This window comes from Macaca fascicularis, chromosome 1 (assembly GCF_037993035.2).
Source record: "Macaca fascicularis isolate 582-1 chromosome 1, T2T-MFA8v1.1".
Taxonomy (NCBI): Eukaryota; Metazoa; Chordata; class Mammalia; order Primates; family Cercopithecidae; genus Macaca; species Macaca fascicularis.
Window position 1 is genome coordinate 86,194,780 of NC_088375.1, and position 24,479 is coordinate 86,219,258.

A 24,479-nucleotide genomic window follows, 5' to 3' on the forward strand; every position below is an offset into this window, starting at 1 on the left:
GGTGGGGGCTCGGAAGGCTGAATTGGGCTTTCAGAATGAGTGCTTCTGCATGGTTTGCAGAACTGTTCTTGGTGTGCACTGGCTAGGCTGCATTCCCACTGGGGCAGGAGCCGCACAGAGCCTTCCCTGTTCCCTCCACAGCCTGTTGCGTGGCCCCAGCCTGAGGGTGACTGGTGGGTGCTGAGCCAGGGTGTTGCCTGGTCCGCAGTGAGACCCAGGGTTTGTCCCTGTTGGCCCCTCCAGCAGCAGCACGACAGGATCCCACATGCTCCTGCTTCTCTCTCTGTCCCCCAGGTAAGCCAAGTGTCTTCTCCCGGGAGCTCACAGATGCCACCATCACAGAGGGTGAGGACTTGACCCTGGTGTGCGAGACCAGTGCCTGCGACAGCCCTGTGTGCTGGACCAAGGATGGGAAGACCCTGCGGGGATCTGCCCGGTATCAGCTGAGCCACGAGGGCCACCGAGCCCAGTTGCTCATCACTGGGGCCACCCTGCAGGACAGCGGACGCTACAAGTGTGAGACTGGGGGCGCCTGCAGCAGCTCCATTGTCAGGGTGCACGGTGAGCCCCAGCAGCCCCAAAGCCTAGCCACAGGCCAGGTGCCTACAGCTCTCTTCTCAGGCAGCACCGTCTTCAGGGCAGGGCATGTGCGCCCACAAGGAGCCCAAGGTGGGAGGACCCAGGCTCCTGTGCATCCTGTATGGGGTGCCCACAGCTCCCCGTGTCCTTCCTGGCTCTCCCTGGCACCTCATCCACCCTGCTTGGCTTCCGCTCTGGCCTCTGCCACCTGCAGGAGCTGCCCTGCAGAGCTGTCTCCTCAGCGTCCCTGAAGGGCTGTCCCTCTGTGGGTGCCTGTGTCCCTGACCTCCCATCTTAGGAGGCGCCAACCACAGTGGCTTAGGGCCCACCGTGACCTCATTTGACCTTACTTCCCTCATCACTACCACGCTTTGAGGTCTGGGCTAGGGCCTCCAACTGTGAATTTGGGGGCACAGGTCCCTGACACCCCACCCTTCTGTTCTCCTGCTTGGTTCATCCTTTCTATCCCTCACCCTCAGAGCTGCCCCTTTCCAGAAGTCTCGAGGTCCTTGCCACAGGCCCCAAAGGAGAAGGGGGACCCTGCAGCTGATGTCCCCAGCCCTCCACCACCTATAGGGGACCCCTAGTGGACCAGTCGGGGGAGGGCAAGCTGAGCCTGTGCCTGTCTGCAGCCCGGCCAGTGCGGTTCCAGGAGGCCCTGAAGGACCTGGAGGTGCGGGAGGGTGGTGCTGCCACACTGCGCTGTGTGCTGTCATCTGTGGCTGCGCCCGTGGAATGGCGCTGTGGAGACAATGTCCTGAGGCCAGGTGACAAATACAGCCTACGCCAGGAAGGTGCTGTGTTGGAGCTGGTGGTCCGCAACCTCCGGCCGCAGGACAGCGGGCGGTACTCATGCTCCTTCGGGGACCAGACTACTTCTGCCACCCTCACGGTGACTGGTAAGCATCTCTGTTCACCCTGCCCATGTGGCCCAAAGATGCCACTTCCTCCAATGCAGGGGAGCAAAGACGATGTTCTCTGTGTCTGACCTTCCTGCAGCCCTGCCTGCCCAGTTCATTGGGAAACTGAGAAACAAGGAGGCCACAGAAGGGGCCACAGCCACGCTGCGGTGTGAGCTGAGCAAGGCGGCCCCCGTGGAGTGGAGAAAGGGGTCTGAGACCATCAGAGATGGGGACAGATACTGCCTGAGGCAGGACGGGGCCATGTGTGAGCTGCAGATTCGTGGCCTGGCCATGGTGGATGCTGGGGAGTACTCATGTGTGTGTGGAGAGGAAAGGACCTCAGCCTCACTCACTATCAGGGGTAAGACCCTGTGTCCAGAGTCGTGGCCGGTGTCCAGTTCTTTACCTCTGCTGTCAGTTGCACCAATTCCAGTCTCCCCCAACTGTGCCATGCCCTTCCCAGCACATCACGGAATCCCTTCCAGCTTTCTGGACTATCGAAGGAACCAGGAGAACCTGGCATTTGCAGCCAGACTCCCACCCTCGAGGCACCCTGGGACCTGTCCTGTGGGAGTCTGTCTTATCCTCCATCTCGCCATTGCCTGTCCCCCTGTGCTTCCCAGAGTCTGATCTCCTGCATGTCTGTCTGTCCATCCCTCCCCAGCCATGCCTGCCCACTTCATAGGAAGACTGAGACACCAAGAGAGCACAGAAGGAGCCACAGCCACACTGCGGTGTGAGCTGAGCAAGGTGGCCCCCGTGGAGTGGAGGAAGGGCCGTGAGAGCCTCAGAGATGGGGACAGACACAGACTGAGGCAGGATGGGGCTGTGTGTGAGCTGCAGATCTGTGGCCTGGCCGTAGCAGATGCTGGGGAGTACTCCTGTGTGTGTGGGGAGGAGAGGACCTCTGCCACTCTCACCGTGAAGGGTAATGACTGCCTCTGGCCACGTGCATGGGTGGCTGTGTCCGAGTGGGTATGCGCATTCCTGCCCTGTGCCCATGTCTGCGCTATGGCCTTCCCTGTTTCTGCATGGGGTTCCTGAATCATTCCTTCAGTAGGGATTCCTCACACCTGCTGCGTGTTACCCGTCTTAGGAGCAGTAAGACAGCAGAGAAGAGAGGGCTGCTTGAGCCCTGTGGGGTTGTAGGCAGAGACAGAGGATATGGGGAGAACCAAATCATTACAAAAGTGAGATCATAGATCTTCTCCAGGGTTAACACCAGGAAGGCAGGAAGGCAATCAGGAGGAGCCCCAGAAATGGAACACAGAAAGGAGTGGGGAGATGGCACGTGGGCTGGGGTGCACAGCCAGGGAGGGGAGGGTCCATTGTGAGGAGGAGAGAGGTAGGGTGACTGTGGGGAGGAGGTGATGGGGTGACTGTGGGGAGGAGGTGATGGGGTGACTGTGGGGAGCAGGCGATGGGGTGACTGTGGGGAGGAGGTGATGGGGGTGACTGTGGGGAGGAGGTGATGGGGTGACTATGAGGAGGAGGTGATGGGGGTGACTGTGGGGAGGAGGTGATGGGGGTGACTGTGGGGAGGAGGTGATGGGGTGACTGTGGGGAGGAGGTGATGGGGGTGACTGTGGGGAGGAGGTGATGGGGTGACTGGGGAGGAGGTGATGGGGTGACTGTGGGGAGGAGGTGATGGGGTGGCTGGGGAGGAGGTGATGGGGTGACTGTGGGGAGGAGGTGATGGGGGTGACTGTGGGGAGGTGGTGATGGGGTGACTGTGGGGAGGAGGTGATGGGGTGACTGTGGGGAGGAGGTGATGGGGTGACTGTGGGGAGGAGGTGATGGGGGTGACTGTGGGGAGGAGGTGATGGGGGTGACTGTGGGGAGGAGCAGCCACAATGACTCTTCATGTGTCAGCCAAGCAGAGCAGCTGTGTGGAGTGGAGGAAGGGGCCCAAGACGATCCAAGATGGGGGCTTTGACCAGGACAGGACATCCGGAGCCCTGTGGCCTGCCTGCAGTGGATCTAGGGTGTCGTCATGTGTGGGGGGTAGGAGTGGATCTCAGCCATGACTGGGTGCCCTAGGGACATGAGGCTGCAGAACTCACCCTGGGCCCTGAACCTCTCAGTCACAGCAAGGAGAGGATTCCAGCCTCAAGCCACCAGTGTTAGCAGAAGGGACAGAACCCTGCAGGCCTGGCCTCTTGTGTCTGTGGAGCTGGGACCCATGGCCCGGTGTGGCTGGTGGTGTGGTGCGACGTGTGCAGGTGCTCGGGGCCTTGGCCTGGCTTGATTCTGTCAGGGAAAGCACATGGGATAAAGCCGGCCCGGGTGGAGGGCCCGAGCACCTTAGAGGGAATGCAGGCAAGGACTCTCCCAAGCTCGAGGACTTTCTTGCCCAGGACTCTGGTGGGCTCCCGTCACACCGCAAGGAGGGATCCCTCAGGCCAGTGAAGGGGCAGGTTCTGGGGGCCAGGCATGGCTGTCTGGATGCCAGTGCCTCCTCAGATGGGTGGCTGAAGAGCAGATGACCAGAGTGGACCCTTGCCGGCTGCCTGAGGCAGTTGCTTCCAGAAGTGGGCGAGTTCCAGGGAAGCTTCAGGTGGTGGGTGCCCTGCTGGACCCCCTCTTGTGCCTCCTTAGAGGGCACCCTTGCATGCTGGAAGTTTCCACTGGACCCCGAAGCCCCAAGGATGCTCTGAGCTGCAGTTCCCTGGGGGCGTCCAGGGGATGCAGCTGGGCACTCTGAGGCTCCAGTCTCCATCTGGTGGGCTGGGAAGCCACCCAGCTTCAGTGCACAGGAGACAGTGGCCCTCGTCTGTCCCTGTGGTCCATGGCTATCTCCTGCATGCAGGGCATGTACAGGTGGACCGTTCCTTCATGTATTCGTTTGGTCATTTCTTATCTGCTGGACCCATGCACCAAGGCACCTGTTGCGTGGGGTTCTTGCTTGCATCATGAACACAGGGTGACGGTCAAGGTGGAGGGTGGCACCCTCCTTTCTCCCAGCAGCAGGCTCCTTATTCCCTGTCTGCCCTGGGCTCTGGCCACAGGAGCAGCAGGAACTGATGAGAAGCAGGAGCCTGGATGATTTTGTGGGAGATTTTTAGGCAGCTGATTTTGTGTCTTTTTCCTCCAGCTATTCATCAAGATCATGAGGCTGGGCACGGTGGCTCACACCTGTAATCCCAGCACTTTAGGAGGCCGAGGCAGGAGGATCATTTGAGCTCAAGAGTTCCAGGCCAACCTGGGCAACCCAGGGAGACCCTATTTCTACAAAAAATATGAAAATTAGCTGGTTGTGGTGGTGCACACCTGTGGTCCCAGCTACTCAGGAGGCTGAGGTGGGAGGATTGGTTGAGGCCACAAGTTTGAGGCTGCAGTGAGCTGTGATGGCACCACTGCACTCCAGCCTAGGCAACACTGAGACCCTGTCTGAAAAAGAAGAAAAAAATTATGAAGGAGCTATAAAATAGGGAACCACAGAATGGGGCCTGGGCCACAGTATAGTGTAACTGAGCCACCAGGCTGGTCTTGGGCCCTTGAGCGTGATGACAGATTCAGTCTGAGCCAGGATGGGCTGCAGAAGACCTTGGGGATGGGGAGATCCTGTTTGGTTCTGTCTCTTCCTCCCCATGTCATGGGTCTTGTGGCCACTGCATGTGTCTGCCATCATCTTGGGGTCCCTGCTAGGATTCCAGCTCCTCTGTGTCCTGGGCGGCTTTCCCCTGCGTGTCCGTGGCCAATCTGTTCTCTGCTCCCAGGGCACTGTTTCACGTCCATGTGTCCATGCGTTAATTCCTAGTTTCCTCCATAGTTGGAGTGTGTCCTTGCTGAGTGTCCCAAGGTGTCTCCAGAGGGCCTCATGGTCTTTGTGTCCTCTCCAGCCCTACAAGCCAGGTTCATAGAAAGTATGAGGCCTGAGGACACCTCAGAAGGGGCCACACCGTGATGCTAACAGGCTGGACCGTGGGAAGCTGCAGTGCACACCTTGTACTCAGCACACCCCAGGAGTGGCCCGTGTTCAGATGGCTTCCCTGTCTTCTCTGTGTTGTCCATGTCCTGTCTCTTCTGTGGGCTCAGAGGGTGTGATTGTGGCCATCTCTTTCTGATCCCCCAGCCCTGCTGGCCAAGTTCACAGAGGGTCTGAGGAATGAAGAGGCTGTGGAAGGGGCCACAGCCATGTTGTGGTGTGAACTGAGCAAAGTGGCCCCTGTGGAGTGAAGGAAGGGGCCCAAGAACCTCAGAGATGGGGACAGATACATCCTGAGGCAGGAGGGGACCAGGCGTGAGCTGCAAATCTGTGGCCTGGCCATGGCGGATGCCGGGGAGTACTTGTGTGTGTGTGGGCAGGAGAGGACCTCAGCCACGCTCACCATCAGGGGTAAAGATCATGTGTGGCCTTGTGGACCCGTGGCTTGGTATCTACATGTCACCATGTCATTCTCATCTTCCAATGTGGCACAGCCCCTGTGGCAATCCTGGGGTTGTCTCTTCTCCAAGTGAGGTCCTCCGGTTGTCTCCCACCTACCCTTCTTGTCCAGGGGGTGTCCTCATGCTCATGCTGATCCCTTTGTGTTCTCTGTTCTTCCCAGGCCATTTGCTTCCTCCTCATGTGAATGTTTATTTGCTTCTTCACGTGTGGTCCTTTGGTGGTTTGTGTGGCTCCTTGTGGGTGTCCATGTCCCGTCCACAGAGTCTTCCAGACAGTCTGATGATCTCAGCGACTGCTTGGTCCTTCCCAGCTCTGCCTGCCAGGTTCATAGAAGATGTGAAAAACCAGGAGGCCAGAGAAGGGACCACAGTCATGCTGCAGTGTGAGCTGAACAATGCAGCCCCTGTGGAGTGGAGGAAGGGGTCTGAGACCCTGAGAGATGGGGACAGATACAGCCTGAGGCAGGATGGGACCAAATGTGAACTGCAGATTCGTGGCCTGTCCATGGTAGACACTGGGGAGTACTCGTGTGTGTGTGGGCAGGAGAGGACCTCGGCCATGCTCACTGTCAGGGGTAAAGGCCACATGTGGCCAAGGAGAGCCATATTCTGGTGTCCATGTATTGATGTCATGCCGTCTGTCTGTACTCACACCATGTGCTCTCCCTGCATCTGCACCACCCTGTTCCCATCACTCTGCAGGGTCTCCTCCAGCCTCCAGAGCTGTTGTGGGAACCAGGAGAAACCAGCCTTGCAGCCAGCTTCCACCCCATGTGCCTACAAGGATGGGCTCCATCATGTTGTCCTGTTGGCTTCTGTACCTTGCCCTTCACGCTGTCCTGTCCTTCCCCCCAGAGTGCTCCAGAGGCTCTCATGGTCCTTGTGTGTGTCTGACATACTCTGGCTCTGGCAGCCGGAGTTATATAAAGTGTGAGGACTCAGGAGGCCATGGAGGGAGTCACAGCTACAGTGCTGACAGGCTGGAGCATGGGAAGCCCCAGTCCACAGCCTGTGCTCAGCACACCCCACATGTGGCCTGTGTCCAAATGGGTTCTGTGTCTTCTCTTTGCCATCCATGTTCTGTATCTTCCATGTGCTCAGAGAGCAAGATTGTGTTCATATATTCTGATCCTCCTCCAGCGCTACCCATCAAGTTCACAGAGGGTCTGAGGAACGAAGAGGCCACAGAAGGGGCAACGGCCACACTGCGGTGTGAGCTGAGCAAGGTGGCCCCTGTGGAGTGGTGGAAGGGGCATGAGACCCTCCGAGATGGAGACAGACATAGCCTGATGCAGGACGGGGCCAGGTGTGAGCTGCAGATCCGCGGCCTGGTGGCAGAGGATGCTGGGGAGTACCTGTGCATGTGCGGGAAGGAGAGGACCTCAGCCATGCTCACCGTCAGGGGTAAAGGCCACACGCGGCCAAGCAGTGCCATGCTCTGGTGTCCACATGTTGACTTGACGCCATCTGTCTCTGCCCATGCTGCGTTCTCTCCCCATGTCTGTGCCTGCCTGTGTAACTGCACAAGCTTCTTCCAGCCTCCAGGGCTGTTGTAGGAAGCAGGAGGAAGCAGCCTCTCTAGCCGGCTCCCACTGTGTGCCTCTGAAGACTGTCAACGTCATCACGTTGGATTCTGTGTCTTCCATCCTGTCACATTCTGTCCCCTGATGTTCTTCATGTGTTTCTGACCCTCTCTGGGCCTGGTGCCAGAGATTCCTATAAAGGCTGAGATGTGAGGAGGCCACAGGAGGGGCCGTGGCCATGTGCTGTAAAGCCTGTACTAAGAGAAGTCCCAGTCCACAGCCTGTACTCAGCACACCCCCATGCAGCCTGTGCCTGGTTGGGTTCTGTGTCTTGTCTGTGCCATCCATGTCATTCCTATCTCTTCCATGTGCTCAGAGAATATGATTATATCTGTGTCTTTTGATCTCTTCAGCCCTGCCTTCCAAGTTCATAGAGGGTCTGAGGAATGAAGAGGCCACAGAAGGGGCCACGGCCATACTGTGGTGTGAGCTGAGCAAGGTGGCCCCGGTGGAGTGGAGGAAGGGGCATGACTGCCTCAGAGATGGGGACAGACACAGCCTGAAGCAGGATGGGTCCAGGTGTGAGCTGCAGATCCGTGGCCTGGCTGTGGTGGATGCCGGCGAGTACTCATGTGTGTGTGGGCAGGAGAGGACCTCAGCCATACTCACTGTCAGGGGTAAAGATCGTGTGTAGCTATGTGGACCATGGCTTAGTGTCTCCACATCTCTGTGTCACCACCTTGTGCCTTCGAATGTGGCATGGTTCTGTGGCAACCCCATGGTTGTCTGTCCTCTAACTGGGGTCCTCTGGGCATCTCCCGCCTCCCTTCTTATCCAGGAGGTATCCTCATGCTCATATCCTTTTGCTTGTGTGTTCTCTGTTCCTCTGGGGCCATTTGCCTCCTCCCCATGTGTACGTTTGTTTGCTCTTTCACGTGTGGTTCTTTGATGGTTTTGTGTGGCTCTTTGTGGGTGTCCATGTCTTGTCCACAGAGTCCTCCAGATGGTCTAATAATCTCAATGACTGCTTGGTCTTTCCCAGCCCTGCCTGCCAGATTCATAGAAGATGTGAAAAACCAGGAGGCTAGAGAAGGGGCCACAGCCGTGCTGCAGTGTGAGCTGAGCAAGGCGGATCCCGTGGAGTGGAGGAAGGGGTCTGAGACCCTGAGAGATGGGGACAGATACAGCCTGAGGCAGGACGGGACCAGATGTGAGCTGCAGATTCGTGGCCTGTCCGTGGCAGACACTGGGGAGTACTCGTGTGTGTGTGGGCAGGAGAGGACCTCGGCCACGCTCACCATCAGGGGTAAAGACCACATATGGCCACCTGAGTGATTCCTGTCTCCTCCCGCCTAACCCATATGTTCTGTGCTCTCCCAATGCTTGTTGATGTCATTGCCTCAAGACAATGCCTCAAGTGACTCATTCAGTCACTCCCCTGTGTGATACATCCCACAAATGCACATGGAACCCACTTGGATGACTTAATCTAGGGCCTGGGAATATAGACTTCAAGAGTGAATAGGGCAGGGACCCAAAGGAGAGCTCCACAGACAGACGTCAGGGTCCAGGAGAACTGTCTGAGGCCACTGGCATCTTGCTGGGGCTTGCACATGTGCGCGGGCTCTGGGGACCCAGGCCTAGAGGTGAGGGCCTGTGTTTCTGCTGATGGACATGCACAGTAGGGTTGAGGGCTCACTGAGGAGGTGGTCAGGCCAGGCTCCACTAAATCTGCTGAGAGTGTTTGAGTGGTTCTTGTGGTCATGCCAGGCTCCTGAAGGACTGCTGCCTTTGTCTGCTCGGCGGACACAGCAGAGCACTACGTCTGGGTAACTTCACAGCAGATACTTATTTTCTCAGACTTCTGGAGTCTGAAATTCCAAGATCAAGGAGTCACTCAGTTGGTTTGTCCTTAGGCCTCTTTTCTTGGCTTGTAGATGCTCTCTGGTCATATTGGATTGGGCCCACCCTAACAACCTCATTTTACCTTTCAAAGATCCTATTTCAATACTCTGACATTGTGAAGTGCTAGGAGTTAGGATTTCAACATACGGATTTGGGGAGGGGACTCAATTCAGACCATGACATTCTGCCCTCTGGCTTCCCACAATTAATTACCTTCTAACATGCAAAATACATTTGCTCCTTCCTAAGAGCCTGTAATCTTAACCCATTCCAGCATCAACTCAAAATCAGAATCTCATCTGAATGTCATCTAAGTCAAGCGTGAGGGGGGTGAAGTATGACTCATTCTGAGGCAAAATTCTTCTTCAGTTGTGAAGCATGAAACCAGACAAGTTTTGTGCTTCAAAAATTCAGTGGTGGTGCAGGCATAGGATAGACGTTCCTGTTCAAAAGAGGGGAAGTTGGAAAGAAAAAATGGGTCATGGATCTTATGCAGGTCTGAACCTAGCAGAGCAAATTTCACTAGATTTTGAGGCTGGTGACTCAGTACAGTGGCTCACGTTTATAATCCTAGCACGTTGGGTGGCCGAGGCAGGAGAATTACGTGAGGCCAGGTATTCTAGACCAGTCTGGAAAATATAGCAAGACCCTTTTTCTAAAAAAAAAAAAAAAAAAAAAAAAGTATTAGATGTGGTGGTGCACACCTGGGGTTCCAGTTACTGGGGAGGCTGAGGCATGAAGATCACTTGAGCCTGGGAGTTTGAGGCTGCAGTGAGCTATAATTGTACTGCACTCCAGCCTGGGTGACAGTGAGACCCCATCTCTACTTTTTTTCTAAAAGCCTGAAAAATAATTCTCTTTGACTTAATTCCAGTCCTCCATGCCAACCAGAGTGTTGTCCCCAATCTCTCAGACCTGGGTAATATCTTATCCACTCATCCTTGGGTAACAATCTCTTCCCCCTCTGTTCTGGGAAGAGGTGGTCCGGATCCCTGGACCTCTAGTGGCAGTGACAGCCCTGCTGATGCCTTTGGGGCCATTCTTTTATTTTGAAGGATAAGACATGTTTGCAGCCATATAGTGATAATAGCTCATCCTGGTGAATCCCGGAAGTCTGATAGCCTTCCTTCATTTTATCCCACCTCAATCCAATTCACTCCAATCTGCTGGTATAAGATTATCAAAAACTGAGTTGGCCTCCCATGCAATTCGTGGAGGTCCACACCATCAGACAAGAGGCTTTTCCAGATAACTGCATCTCTATTCCTGGCTTCTGTTGAGATGACTAATTGGATCCATAAATTGCACACCTGGTGCTTTAGCAAATGGTTGTCTAGCCACACCCTTCATGTTCTCTTCAGAACACAGTTTCTCATTTTTTACCATGTGGTTAGGCTGAAAAATTTCCAAAGCTTTAAGTATTGGTTCCTTTTTTATTTACAATTCCTTCTTCAATTTATTTCCCTCCTCTTGCACTTTACAATAAGCAGCAAAGAGAAAACAGGTTGCACCTTCAACACTTTACTTAGAAATTTCCTCAATTAAACATGCAAAATTTTATTGTTTCTTAGTCCTACCTTCTACACACAACAACACAATTTGGACAAGTTCTTTGCCACATAATAACGAGGATCACCTTTCCTCCACTTTCCAATAACCTGTTCTTTATTTCCATCTAAGGTCTGACCAGAAGCATTTTTAATGTCCATGTTTACATGAACAGGTTGTTCATAGCAATCTAGATTTCCACTTCCACATTTTTAGATAATTGTTACAATGGCACCCTACTCCTGGTACCAATATTTCTGTTAGATTTCTGACTAGAAGTCTGAGGTGAAGTGTTATTAGGTTGACTTCCTCTGAGGCTTCTCTCCTTGGCTTGTTGATGCAGTCTTCTGTTTTTTCGCGTGGTCACCCCTCAGTGTGTCTCTGTGTCCTAATATCCTCTTTTTATAAGGACACCAGTCATATTGGATTTGGGCACACCCTAACAACCTCATTTAACCTTAGTTACCATTTTAAAGGCCTTATCTTTAATACAGTCACGCTCTGAGGTTCCAGAGGTTAGGTTTGAACATACGAATTTAGGGGGACACAATCAGACCATAACAGGGGGTAACCAGGGTGGGGCTTGCTCCATTGTACTTTGTGAGCTCTCACTCTACCTAGAGTCAGGAAGCAAGAGAGGACAGCAGGTTGAAGGGTCAGAGGTGTGGTGTCGAAGCCATATCTGGAGTCTGTTGGGGGTTTTGGTGATTGAGCCAAGGCAATGTGTATCCAGTAAAGTCAGGACAGGAGCAGTGAGGTGGAGACAGCAGGTCCTTGTGTGGGCTGGTATGGTTGGCAGTGAGCCGAGGTATGCCCATGCATGAGTAGTGCTGGATGGAAGCCCTGCCTGGGATGGGTATCTCCTGTGTGAGAATGGGGAAGCAGGTGTCAGGACAAGGAGGTGCCTCCTGTGAGACTGGAGAGAGAGAAGAGAGAGATGTGTCACATTATTGCATATGTGGAAGTTGGAGGAGCCTGTCTTGCTTCCTAGAACGATAGGACATGGGTAGGACAAGATGTCCTTTGAGAATAGATCCAGGATGGAGCCCATCTCCCAGTCAATCTGCACCTCACAGGCAGAACACAGGAAGACCTCAGTCTCGCACAGTCTTTGGTCCACCTTATCCCATGTCCTCGAGATCTGCTTCTGTTTCCTTCCTGGATAATCAGGTTGTGTCCCTCAGATCCTCCAGTGGATTTGATGGCTTCTGTCCATGTGACCCTTCTAGCCCTGCCTGCACGATTCACTCAAGATCTGAAGACCAAGGAGGCCTCAGAAGGGGCCACAGCTACACTGCAGTGTGAGCTGAGCAAGGTGGCCCCTGTGGAATGGAAGAAGGGTCCTGAGACCCTCAGAGATGGGGGCAGATACAGCCTGAAGCAGGATGGGACGAAGTGTGAGCTGCAGATCCATGACCTGTCTGTGGCAGATGCTGGGGAATACTCATGCATATGTGGACAAGAGAGGACCTCGGTCACGCTCACCATCAGGGGTAAAGTCCATGTGTCCAGATCTGTGTTCTGGTGTCCAGTTGTTCACTTCCTGCCGTCAATCTCTGCCCATTGCATGGTCTCCCCCAGACTGCCACACTTTTCACATCATGCCACACTATCCCTTCTAGCTTCCTGGGCTGCTGAAGGAACCAGAAGAAGCTCATCTACATCCAGATTCCCACTCCTGTGATACTGTGGGCCCTGTCCTATTGGATTGTGTCTTTCTTTCATCTTGTCATGTCCTGTCTACCAGCGCTTTCCAAGGAGTTTAATGTTCTCTGTGTTTTCTGACTCTCTCTGGCCCTGCATGCCAGATTCATGTTATCTCTGAGACCTGAGGAGCCCACGAAGGGGCCATGACTGTGATGTTACCAGACTGAACAGAGGGAATCTACAGCCTGTGCTTGGCATACCCTGCATGTGGTCTGTGTCCAGTTGGGGTTTGTGTCTTCTCTGTGCCATCCATGTCCTGTCTTTTTCATGTGCTCAGTGTAATTGTGTCCATGTCTTTCTGATCCCTCCACCAGCCCTGCCCGCCAAGTTCACAGAGGGTCTGAGGAATGAAGAGACCATGGAAGGGGCCACAGCCACACTGCAATGTGAGCTGAGCAAGGCAGCCCCTGTGGAGTGGAGGAAAGGCCTCGAGGCTCTCAGAGATGGGGACAAATATAGCCTGAGACAAGAAGGGGCTGTGTGTGAGCTGCAGATTCATGGCCTTGCTATGGCAGATACCGGGGTGTACTCCTGCGTGTGTGGGCAGGAGAGGACCTCAGCTACACTCACTGTCAGGGGTAAAGATCCTGTGTGGCCATGTGGGCTTGTGGCTTGGTGTGTACACCTCTCTGTGTCACCACCTTCTGCCTCCAAATGTGGCACAGCTCCTGTGGAAACCCTGTGATTGTCTGTCCTCTAACTGGGACCCTCTAGGTTTCTCCTGCCTCCCCTTCTCATCAGGAGATGTCCTGCTCATGCATGTCCCTGTGTGTTCTCTGTGCCTCCTGGGCCATTTGCCTTCTCATTGTTTGTATATTGCTCATCTTGCTGTGGTCCTTTGGTGGCTTGTGTGGCTCGTTATTGGTGTCCATGTTCTGTCCAAAAAATCCTCCAGACAGTCTGATGATATCAGTGACTGTTTGGTACTTCTCAGCCCTGCCTGCCAGATTCATAGAGGATATGAGAAGTCAGAAGGCCACAGAAGGGACTACAGTCACACTGCAATGTAAGCTAGGAAAGGCGGCCCCCGTGGAGTGGAGAAAGGGGCCCAACACCCTCAGAGATGGGGACAGATACAGCCTGAAGCAGGATGGGACCAGGTGTCAGCTGCAGATTCATGGCCTGGTCATAGCAGATGCTGGAGAATACTCGTGCATATGTGAGCAGGAGAGGACCTCGGCCACGCTCACTGTCAGGGGTAAAGACCACATGTGACCACCTGAATGACTTTTGTCTTCCCCAACTTAACCCACATGGTCTGTGCTCTCCCAGTGTCTCTCAATGTCGTTGACATTTTATTCAGTCACTCATCTGTGCGGTCCCTCCGACAGATGCACACTGAGAACCCACTTGGATGACCTCATCTAGGGCCTGGGCATACAGACCCCAGGGGTCAGGACAGGGAGAGCAGCAGACAGGTGTCAGGGTCCAGGAGAGCTGTCTGGGGCCCCTGCCATCTTGCAAGGGCCTGTGGATGTCCACCAGCTCTTGGGCCCCAGGCACGGAGGTCAGGAAATGTGTCCTTTGACAGACATAGCAATGGCTTAGGCCAGGCCCCTCTTCAGTCTGGTGAGTGTTTTGATTGATCCTTGTGGTCATTCTAAGCTTCTAAAGGAGTATTGTCTTCATCTGCTCAGGCTAACGTAACAAATCACTGCAGACAGTGTGGCTCAAATAACAGAGATTTATTTTCTCAGAAGTGGGCTGAAATCTCAAGACCAAGGTGTCAGCTCCTTTCTTCTTGTAGATGGCTGTCTTCTCCCCGTGTCTTCATATGGTTGTCCTTCTGTGTGCATATGTGTGTCCTAATAACCTCTTTTTATAAGAGCACCAGTCATACTGGATTTGGAACCACCCTAACAACCTCATTTTACCTTTCAATGATTGTCTTTAAATACAGTGACATTCTGAAGTGTACTGGGGGTTAGGACTTCAACATACGCATTTTTTCTGAGGTGCAATTCAGACCATAACACTCCACCATGTGGATTGTCAAAATTCATGGCCTTTCTCACATGCGAAATATGTTTACTTCTTTCTAACAGTCCCAAATCTTAGCCCATTTCAGTATCAACTAGTCCAAATCACCTCTAAATATAATCTGAGTCAACTGTGAGGGAGACAAAGTGTGACTCATCCAGAGGCAAAATTTTTCTTCATCTGTGAGGCTGAGAAATCAGACAAGTTATTTGCTTTGAAGTCACAATGGTGGGACAGGCATAGGATGGACATTCTTTTTTTTTTTTTTGAGACGGAGTCTCGCTCTGTCGCCCAGGCTGGAGTGCAGTGGCGCGATCTCGGCTCACTGCAAGCTCCGCCTCCCGGGTTCACGCCATTCTCCTGCCTCAGCCTCCTGAGTAGCTGGGACTACAGGCGCCCACAACCGCGCCCGGCTAATTTTTTGTATTTTTAGTAGAGACGGGGTTTCACCGTGGTCTCGATCTCCTGACCTTGTGATCCGCCCGCCTCGGCCTCCCAAAGTGCTGGGATTACAGGCGTGAGCCACCGCGCCCGGCCAGGATGGACATTCTTAATCAGGGAAAAACTGGAAAGGAGAAATGGGTCATGGGTCCCAAGCAAGATGTAACCCTAGCAGGACAAATATCATTAGGTTTTAAGGCTTTGGATTAATGCCCTGTCCTCTGGACCCAATAGGATTGCAACTCTACCCCCTCAGCCCTGAGTGGAGGTGTCTGGCTCTCTGTAACTGAGGAGGAGACAGCCTTACTTCTGGAGCCTGTGCCCTCTACCCCCTGAACCAATTTTGGGGTCATTATTCCTTTTTCTTGCGGAATATCATGTTTATATCCATGTAGCTCTATTGGCCCATCCTGTGGATTCTCAGAAGTCTGACATCCTTCATTCATTTTGTCCCATCTCTGTTCCAATCAATTCAAGCTAGCAGAGCATTTCCTCTGGTATAAAGGTCTCAAAAACTTTGTCCCATGCGATCTATGTGGATCAAAGCCACCAGACAAAAGTTTTCCACAGATCTTTCCTTGATGATCTCATTTTTATTACTGACTTCTGCTAAGAGGGCTGAATGGATCCATAAACCACACACCTGATCTGTTTAGCAAATGGTTGTCCAGCATTGATATTCTCCCAGAATAATGCTTTCTCAATTTTTTTTTTTTTTTTTTGCAGTACGTATAGCCTGAAAATTTTTCTGTATCTTCAAGTTCTGGTTCCTTTTTGCTTAACAAATCCTTTTTGAATTTTATCTCTCTCCTCTCACATTTTCATATTAGACAGAAACCAGGCTATGGTTTCAATTCTTTGCTTAGAAACTTCCTCAGGTAAATATATCCAATTTTGTTGTTTGCAAGTCCTACCTTCCACAGAACACTAGAATAAAATTTGACCAGGTTTTTGGCCACTGTATAACAGTGATAGTCTTTCTCCAGTTTTTAATAATATGTCTCCCATTGTCATCTGAGGCTTGACCAGAATCACTTTTAACACCCATGTTTTCACCAACAATTGCTGCCTGCAAACCCCGGTTTTTGGCATGCGCCTGAAATATCTTTCAGCTACCTCCCATTACGAAGTTCTAAAGCCACGTCCACATTTATAGGTATTTGTTCCTTTGGCACCCCACTCCTGGTACCAAAGTCTGAATTTGTTTGCTTGGATTGCCATAAAGAAAGTATCATAGACTGGGTGGTATAAATAACAGAAATGTATTTCCTCACCATTCTGGAGACTAGATGGTTTGAGTTCCAGGTGTCAGTAGGGTTGGCTCCCTCTGAGGCCTCTCTCCTTGGCTTGTAGGCAGCCATTTTCTCTGTGTCTTCACTGGTCCTTCTGTGTTTGTGTCCTAATCTCCTTTTCTTATGAGGACAGCATTTATATTGGATTAGATACCACCCTTGTGATCCCATTTAGCGTTAATCACCTCTTTAAAGGCCCTATCTCAAAAACAGTCATATTCTGATAGTGGAAGTTAGGACTTCAATGTTTGACTTCTGTAGAAACACAACCCATAGCAGGCTATGGCTATGTAATTGGGTTAGGCTCTGCTCTGCTAACTTGTGAGCCCCCTGCCTGGAGTCAGGAGGCAAGAGAGAATGGTAGATTGGAGGTTCAGAGGTGTGGTTCGAGGCCACATCTGGTGTCTTCATGATCTAGGTGATATGAATCAGGGTAATATGTGGGAATGTGGATTCGTAGGGTCAGTCCAGGAGCATGTTAGATGGAGGTAGCAGGGCATTGTGTGGGCTGGGATGTTGTACAGTGAGCTGAGGTATATCTAAGCATGGGCAGTGCTGGATGGAAGGCCTGTCTGGTCAGGCTGTCTCTTGTGTGAGGGATGACAAGGGATCAGTGGATATTGGGACCTGAAGGTGCCTCCTATGTCATCATAGAGAGATGTCCATCACATTATTGCATATGTGGGTTGCAAGTTGGAGAAGCCTGTCTTGCTTCCCCATGATGAAAGTTCACAGGTAGGACAAGATGCCCTCTGAGAAGAGATCCAGAATGGAGCCCATCTCCCACCCAATCTGCACCTCACAGGTAGAATGTAGGAAGTCTTCACTGTCAAATGCACTTTGGTCCACCTCATCCCAAGTCCCTCCAGCCTTCCTGCTTCTGTTTTCTTCCTCGATGTTCAGGTGTGTCCCTCAGATCCTCCCGAGGGCTTGATGGCTTCTGTCCATGTGACCCTTCGTACCCCTGCCTGCCCAATTCACACAAGATCTGAAGACCAAGGAGGCCTCAGAAGGGGCCACAGCCACACCACAGTGTGAGCTGAGCAAGGTGGTCCCTGTGGAATGGAAGGAGGGACCTGAGACCCTCAGAGATGGGGACTGTGTTCTCTGTTCCTCCTGGGCCATGTGCTTTCTCACCCTCTGTACATTCATTTGCTCATTCTGCCATGGTCCTGTGGTGGTTTGTGTGCCTCCTTGTGTGTGTCTGTGTCCTGTCCACAGAATCGTCTAGTTATTCTGATGATCTCAGTGACTGCTTGGTCCTTCCCAGCCCTCCCGGCCAGATTCATAGAAGATGTGAGAAATCACGAAGCTACAGAAGGGGCCACGGCTGTGCTGCAGTGTGAGCTGAGCAAGGTGGCCCCTGTGGAGTGGCAGAAGGGGTCTGAGACCCTTAGAGATGGGGACAGATACAGTCTGAGGCAGGACGGAACGAGGTGTGAGCTGCAGATTCGTGGCCTGGCTGTGGAGGATACTGGAGAGTATTTGTGTGTATGCGGGCAGGAGAGGACCTCAGCTACACTCACCGTCAGGGGTAAAGATCCCGTGTGGTCACATGGACTTGCGGCTTGGGATCTATGTGTCTCTGTGTCACCACTTTCTACTTCCAAATGTGGCATCCCTGTGGGAACCCTGAAGTTGTCTGTCCTCTAACTGGGGTCCTCTGGGCATCTCCTGCCTCCCCTTCTCTTCATCAGGAGATGTCCTCCTGTTCATCCCCATCCCTGCATGTTCTCTGTTCCTCTTGGGCCAAGTGCTTTCTCGCCTTCCGTACATTCGTTTGCTCATTCTGCCATGGTCCTTTGGTGGTTTGTGTGGCTCCTTGTGTGTGTCTGTGTCCTGTCCACAGAGTTGTCCAGATAGTCTGATGATCTCAGCGACTGCTTGGTCCTTCCCAGCCCTGCCAGCCAGATTCATAGACAACATGACAAACCAGGAGGCCAGAGAAGGGACCACAGCCACACTGCAGTGTGAACTGAACAAGGCGGCCCCTGTGGAGTGGAGGAAGGGACCTGAAACCCTCCAAGATGGGGACAGACACAGCCTGAGGCAGGACGGGACCAGGTGTGAGCTACAGATTCGTGGCCTGGCTGTGGCAGATGCCGGGGAGTACTCGTGCATTTGTGGGCAGGAGAGGACCTCAGCCACACTCACCATCAGGGGTAAAGATCACATGTGGCCAAGCAAAGCCATGTTCTAGTGTGCCAGTACTGATTTCATGCCCTCCGTCTCCTCTCATTCCGTGTCGTCTCCCTGTGTCCATGTCATCCTGTTCCCATAATTCCACAGAATCCCTTCCAGCCTCCTGGGCTGTTGCAGAAACCAGGAGAAAACAGCATCTCCAGCCAGCTCCCACCTGTGTACCAGCATGGGTTCAGTCATGTTGCCCTGTTGGGCTCTATGTCTTGTCCTCCATTCTCTCATATTCTGTCCACCAAAGTGCTCCAGATGATCTGATTTTCATGTGTGATTGACCCTCTCCAGCTCTGTATGTGCCAGATTCATACAAAGACCTAGGCGTGAGGAGGCTACAGAAGGGGCCATGGTCATGTGCTGTACAGCCTGGACTGAGGGAAGCCACAGTGCACAGCCTGTGCTCAGCACATCCCGATGTGGCTCATGTCCATTTGGGTTCTGTGTCTTTTCTGTCATCCGTGTCCTGTCTCTTCTGTGGGCTCAGAGGCATGATTGTGTCCTTATCTTCTGACCTCCCCAGCCTTGCCTGCCAAGTTCACAAAGGGTCTGAAGAATGAAGAGGCCACAGAAGGGGCCACAGCTATGCTGCAATGTGAGCTGAGCAAGGCGGCCCCTGTTGAGTGGAGGAAGGGACCTGAAACCCTCAGAGATGGGGACAGATATAGCCTGAGGCAGGACGGGACCAGATGTGAGCTGCAGATTCATGGCCTGTCTGTGGCAGACACTGGGGAGTACTCATGTGTATGTGGGCAGGAGAAGACGTCAGCCACTCTCATTGTCAAGGGTAATGACCACATGTGGCCACATGGACTGATGTGGGTGTGTGTCTTTCCTCCATGTGCAGTCACAGGGACAGCACACTTTCTCCTTGTGGATGCTCCTTTCCTCTTCCTCCTGCTGTTTCCTCTGTCCCCTCTGCTCATGGGTTCCAACATTATCCCGTGCCCTGGTATCTATACTGAGCTTCAGCCATGTGACCTTGTGTACCAGTCATGGTTGTAGGGAAGGAATTCCCACCTTGTCTCTCTCCCCCTGCCTCCCATCACTACCTAATCAATCCAACTTTCTGCCATCCTTCATTTGAGACCTGAAGTCTTTTAGCCACAGGGTCTCATGTCCTTCTCGGAGGGAGGCCTTTGGTGCCCAGGAAAGGGAGGCAGGACCTAGAGCCCTGGGCCCTGCAGGCTGGCCCTGGTTCTCAGTGTAGCCTTGTGGGGCAAACAGCCCCTATGACACCTGAGGGTCTAAGGGAACCCGGTGCCTGCCCTGGAGTCTGGGGGACATGGCCCTGTCCTGGGGTCTGGAAGACATGGCCTCACTCTGGAGTCTGAATACACATTCCTGCCCTGGGATTTGGGTGCCCACGGAGGGGAGGTGGAACCTATAGCCCTGGGCCCTGGCCTCGCCCTGGGATCTGGGGGACTCAGCTCTGCCCTTGGGTATGGGGTACAGGGCCTCACCTTGGGTTCTGAAGTACACATCCTTGCCCTGGGCTCTGGAGGGTGTGGCTCTGCGGGGGTTGGGAGTGGGGTCCTGGGTGAGAGGACAGCCTCCTAAGCCCTGGGTAGATCTAGCCCCTCCCTGCTTTCCCACCACGCTGCCTTCTCGCTCCTGAATCACAGACTGGTGGTACCATCTGAGGCAGCACCGCCTGTGGAGCCAGGCCAGGGAGCTGGGAGGAGCCCAGGTCCTCATCTGCCAGCCTGGAGAGCGATGCCTGGTGTAGATCTGGAGCTGACCCTGCCCCTTGCCCCTTGCAGCCCCACAGCCAGTGTTCCGGGAGCCGCTGCAGAGTCTGCAGGCAGAGGAGGGCTCCACAGCCACCCTGCAGTGTGAGCTGTCTGAGCCCACTGCTACAGTGGTCTGGAGCAAGGGTGGCCTGCAGCTGCGGGCCAATGGGCGCCGGGAGCCACGGCTTCAGGGCTGCACTGCGGAGCTGGTATTACGGGGCCTACGACGTGAAGACACTGGAGAATACACTTGCACCTGTGGCTCCCAGGCCACCAGCGCCACCCTCACTGTCACAGGTGGGAACCCAGGCTGGCCTGGCCCAGGATATAGCACAGTTCCAGTGCTTTGGGCCTGCCTCCTTCCTGGTAGCTGCTCTGGTGCGGTTCCCCCTCCCCACTTTGCCCTGTATCACACTTGTTCATTCCCCCTTATAGCTCCTCAGGGACCTGCCCTCACGCCCTGCTCCCTTCCCTGCAGCTGCCCCTGTGCGGTTCCTCCAAGAGCTGCAGCCCCAGGAGGTGGATGAGGGAGGCACAGCACACTTACGCTGTGAGCTGAGCCGGGCGGGTGCAAGCGTGGAGTGGCGCAAGGGCTCCCTGGAGCTCTTCCCTTGTGCCAAGTACCAGATGGTGCAGGATGGTGCAGCTGTGGAGCTGCTGGTACACGGAGTGGAGCAGGAGGATGCGGGTGACTACACGTGCGACACAGGCCACACACACAGCATGGCCAGCCTCTCTGTCCGTGGTGAGCTGCTCACCAACCCCTGCCTCCCACAGCCCCTCACCCTTGGTCAGAGGCAAGAAGTGTTAAGCATCCCTTCCTGCATCCCCCGCAGTCCCCAGGCCCAAGTTCGAGACCCGGCTGCAGAGCCTGGAGCAGGAGACAGGTGACATAGCCCGGCTGTGCTGTCAGCTGAGCGATGCAGAGTCGGGTGCCACGGTGCAATGGCTCAAGGAGGGTGTGGAGCTGCATGCGGGCCCCAAGTACGAAATGCGGAGCCAGGGGGCCATGCGGGAGCTGCTGATCCACCAACTGGAGGCCAAGGACACGGGCGAGTATGCCTGCGTGACAGGTGGCCAGAAAACCACTGCCTCCCTCAGGGTCACAGGTGAGTGGTGGAGCCTCCCAGAGGAGAGGGTGAGCCCTTCCCTGTCATCCCACCCGCTTATGGTTGCCTTCTGGGTGCACCTGAGTCCCCTGCTCTCATGCTGTCTTCCTCCTCACCCTCGCACCTCCCAGTGTCCCTGTCAGGGCTCTCCGAGAGAACCTGGGCAGCAAGGAAACAGGCTGCAGCCCCTCAAGCCCACCCCTGAGGCCGGTGCGAGGGTGCGCTGCTGAGCCCCCACCTATTTCTCCTATAAGCCTTGCCTCCCTGCTGTGCTAGCCAGGATGGGGCTGGCTGCATTGTGGGAGTTGACAGGCAGTTGGGTGTCCCACGACCCCTTCCCATTCCTCAGACACAACTGCCCTCTTGGCCCACACTTCCAGCCCAGGTTCTGTCCCCAAAGAGCTCAGTGTCATGGCAGGATCTGTGCTTGTGAGCACATCAGGAAACAAAAGCCATGTGGGACAGATGGGCCATGGCAGAAGAGTGTGAGGGTGCCCAGGAAGACTTCCTGGAGGAGTGGGCATGGGAGCTTGGCCTAGGCTCTTTTACCTGGCTGGTAAAGGGAACCATCTCGCCCCACCCCTCAGAGCCTGAGGTGACCATTGTGCGGGGGCTGGTTGATGCAGAGGTGCTGGCCAATGAGGATGTTGAGTTCAGCTGCGAGGTGTCCAGGGCTGGAGCCACAGGCATGCAGTGGTGCCTACAAGGCCTGCCACTGCAAAGCAATGAGGTGACAGAAGTGACTGTGCAGGATGGCCGCATCCACACACTGCGACTGAAGGGTGTGACACCTGAGGATGCTGGCACTGTCTCCTTCCATTTGGGCAACTGTGCTTCCTCCGCCCAGCTCACCATCAGAGGTAGCCACAGGCAGGCCCCACCAGTGACTACACGGGGTTAGAATGTCTGGGCCCTGCTGGGTATGGAGCCAGACAGCAAAGGTTCCTGCCTTTGGAGGCTGGGGCCTGGCAGGGAGGTGGACCTGTGAGCTGGCATTTCAGGGTGGCCCCAGGATGTCAGAGGAGAGTAGGCTGAGTCAGGCTGGTGAGGCGGGTGGTTGTGAGCTTTCAATAGGCTGACACAGTGTTGGAGTTTGGGTCTTGGCCCTCGTGGCGGGGCCACTGCAAACCATAGCCCACTCCCAGCCCTCAGTCATCTGCACCATCTCCTCTAGTTCTCACACTAGTCCCATTTACCCACCCGTCATCCATCCTTTCATTCATCCATTTACCATTCACCCATTCATCCACCCATTCACTATCCATCCATCCATCATCCATCCATTATCCATCGATCCATCCACAATCCATCTATTTATCCATTGATCAGCCATCCATCCATCCACCCATTATCCATCCATTCATTCCTCCATTGATCCATTCACCCATCCACTGTCCATTAGAGCAGACTCTGCCTGCAACTGGAGTGGGGAGCTGAGAACAGGCCCCCATGTGCATGTCTTTGTGCGTGGGGGAGGATACCCAGGGATGGACTCCCAGGACGATGAGACTGTGCTGATTGAGGGGGCACCTCAGACGCTGAGGCTGACACCCATGCCTCCCCTGTGTCCAGCTCCTGAGGTGACCATCCTGGAGCCCCTGCAGGACGTGCAGCTCAGTGAGGGCCAGGATGCCAGCTTCCAGTGCCGGCTATCCAGAGCTTCAGGCCAGGAAGCCTGCTGGGCTTTAGGAGGGGTGCCCCTGCAGGACAACGAGATGAATGACATCACTGTGGAGCAGGGCACACTCCACCTGCTTACCCTGCACAAGGTGAGGCCTCTGGGACCTGAGTGTACCAGGACAGGAATGCTTCCAACTCCATTCAGGAAGGTCTTCCACCAGGGGGTTGTGTTGGGGAAGTGATGACCTCCTGTCACTGAGGTCTGGCAAGCTGGCTGGGCTCCTGGTCAGGATGGGGGCTCTCAGGGCCAAGCATGTCTCTCCCTGCTTCCTAGGTGACCCTTGAAGATGCTGGAACTGTCAGTTTCCACGTGGGCACGTGTAGCTCTGAGGCCCAGCTGAAAGTCACAGGTGGGCAGCCCCTTTCCACACCGGTCACTCTGCCTGCAGATGCCCAGCTTCCTGGGCACCAGAACGTCCCACCCATTGGCAGCTGTCAGCGGGCAGGGGGCAGAAACCCAAGACTTCCTACAGTGATCTTGTCTTGGGGCTGGCAATTTTCCAACCCCTGGCCACTGAAGCCAAGGACCAGAGAGGTCACTGGCGAGTAGGCTGGTGAAGGTAGTCTTGAGAAATTCCAGGGTGTGTGTGGGGTCCCTATCCAGGATTAATGCCACCTGTGGGAGGGAGATGGGGGGCCCAGCTGCCATAGACTTGGGCCCTAAGGTGGAGGCAGGACCTTCCTGACTTCCATCCTCCAAAAGCCTACTCCTATGCTACGGATGCACGCACATGCCAGCGCATCTATGTTTACACACATCTGCATGCCTGACAGGCTCAAAGGTGCAGATGCAAAAGCATGCCTATGACAAGTGTATGGATTTGGGCAAGCATGCAAACAAGATTTTAGGAGCCTTCAGCCTGGGTCATACTTTGCACCCAGAGCTGGTCATCCCTGAGTGCTTCTCCTTGAGTGTTCTTCCCCTACTGTCCTGCCTTTAGGTCTCAAATGGGTCCCATCTGTGTACTCATCATCCATCTGTTCATCCATTTATTCATTTACCTATCCACCTTCCATCCATCTGCTATCCACCATCCATCCATCATCTGGCCATTCATCTATCATCCATCCTTCTATCATCTGTCCATCAGTCCATTCATAATCCATCCAGTCATCCATACAGCTACCATCCATCCATTCACCATCAACCAGCCATCCATTCACCATCCACCCATCCACCATCCATCCATTTACTATTCATCTATCCATCCCACTGTTCCTCCATTCATCCATCCATCTGCCCATTCACCATCCATACATCATTTATACATCCTCCATTCGTCTATTCGTTATCCATTCACACACCCACCATCCATCCACCCACCCACTGATCCATCTGCTATCCGTCCATTTACTATCCATCTATCCATCCACTATCCATTCACCCATCCTTCCATTCATCTACCATCCACCCATCCATCCATCTATTCACCTGTCTACCATCCATCTACCCTTCCCCCATCCACTCATGTATTCATCACTCACTCATCCACTATTC

The 24,479-nt window shown here is 54.0% G+C and overlaps 1 protein-coding gene across 34 annotated transcripts in view; it reads left to right on the forward strand.

The window, feature by feature from the left end:
• The window catches only part of OBSCN (obscurin, cytoskeletal calmodulin and titin-interacting RhoGEF), a 160,225-nt gene that overhangs the window by 71,147 nt on the left and 64,599 nt on the right, over positions 1-24,479 (forward strand). For 21 of the 34 annotated variants that reach the window (XR_012433894.1, XM_074038204.1, XM_045398300.3 and 18 more), the window contains 19 exons: positions 295-561; positions 1,212-1,478; positions 1,579-1,842; positions 2,146-2,409; positions 7,011-7,274; positions 7,807-8,070; positions 8,436-8,699; positions 12,076-12,339; positions 12,868-13,131; positions 13,488-13,751; positions 17,537-17,800; positions 18,165-18,428; positions 18,983-19,246; positions 20,223-20,489; positions 20,671-20,937; positions 21,029-21,301; positions 21,889-22,161; positions 22,874-23,070; positions 23,256-23,331. Coding sequence is in view for 33 of the 34 variants with exons in the window: in XM_074038204.1 (XP_073894305.1) it covers positions 295-561; positions 1,212-1,478; positions 1,579-1,842; positions 2,146-2,409; positions 7,011-7,274; positions 7,807-8,070; positions 8,436-8,699; positions 12,076-12,339; positions 12,868-13,131; positions 13,488-13,751; positions 17,537-17,800; positions 18,165-18,428; positions 18,983-19,246; positions 20,223-20,489; positions 20,671-20,937; positions 21,029-21,301; positions 21,889-22,161; positions 22,874-23,070; positions 23,256-23,331 (4,791 nt within the window). In the remaining variant the exon portion in view is untranslated. The remainder of the gene's footprint in view (positions 1-294; positions 562-1,211; positions 1,479-1,578; positions 1,843-2,145; positions 2,410-7,010; positions 7,275-7,806; positions 8,071-8,435; positions 8,700-12,075; positions 12,340-12,867; positions 13,132-13,487; positions 13,752-17,536; positions 17,801-18,164; positions 18,429-18,982; positions 19,247-20,222; positions 20,490-20,670; positions 20,938-21,028; positions 21,302-21,888; positions 22,162-22,873; positions 23,071-23,255; positions 23,332-24,479) is intronic. The other 13 variants (XM_074038255.1, XM_074038316.1, XM_074038242.1 and 10 more) reach the window with 12 other exon arrangements.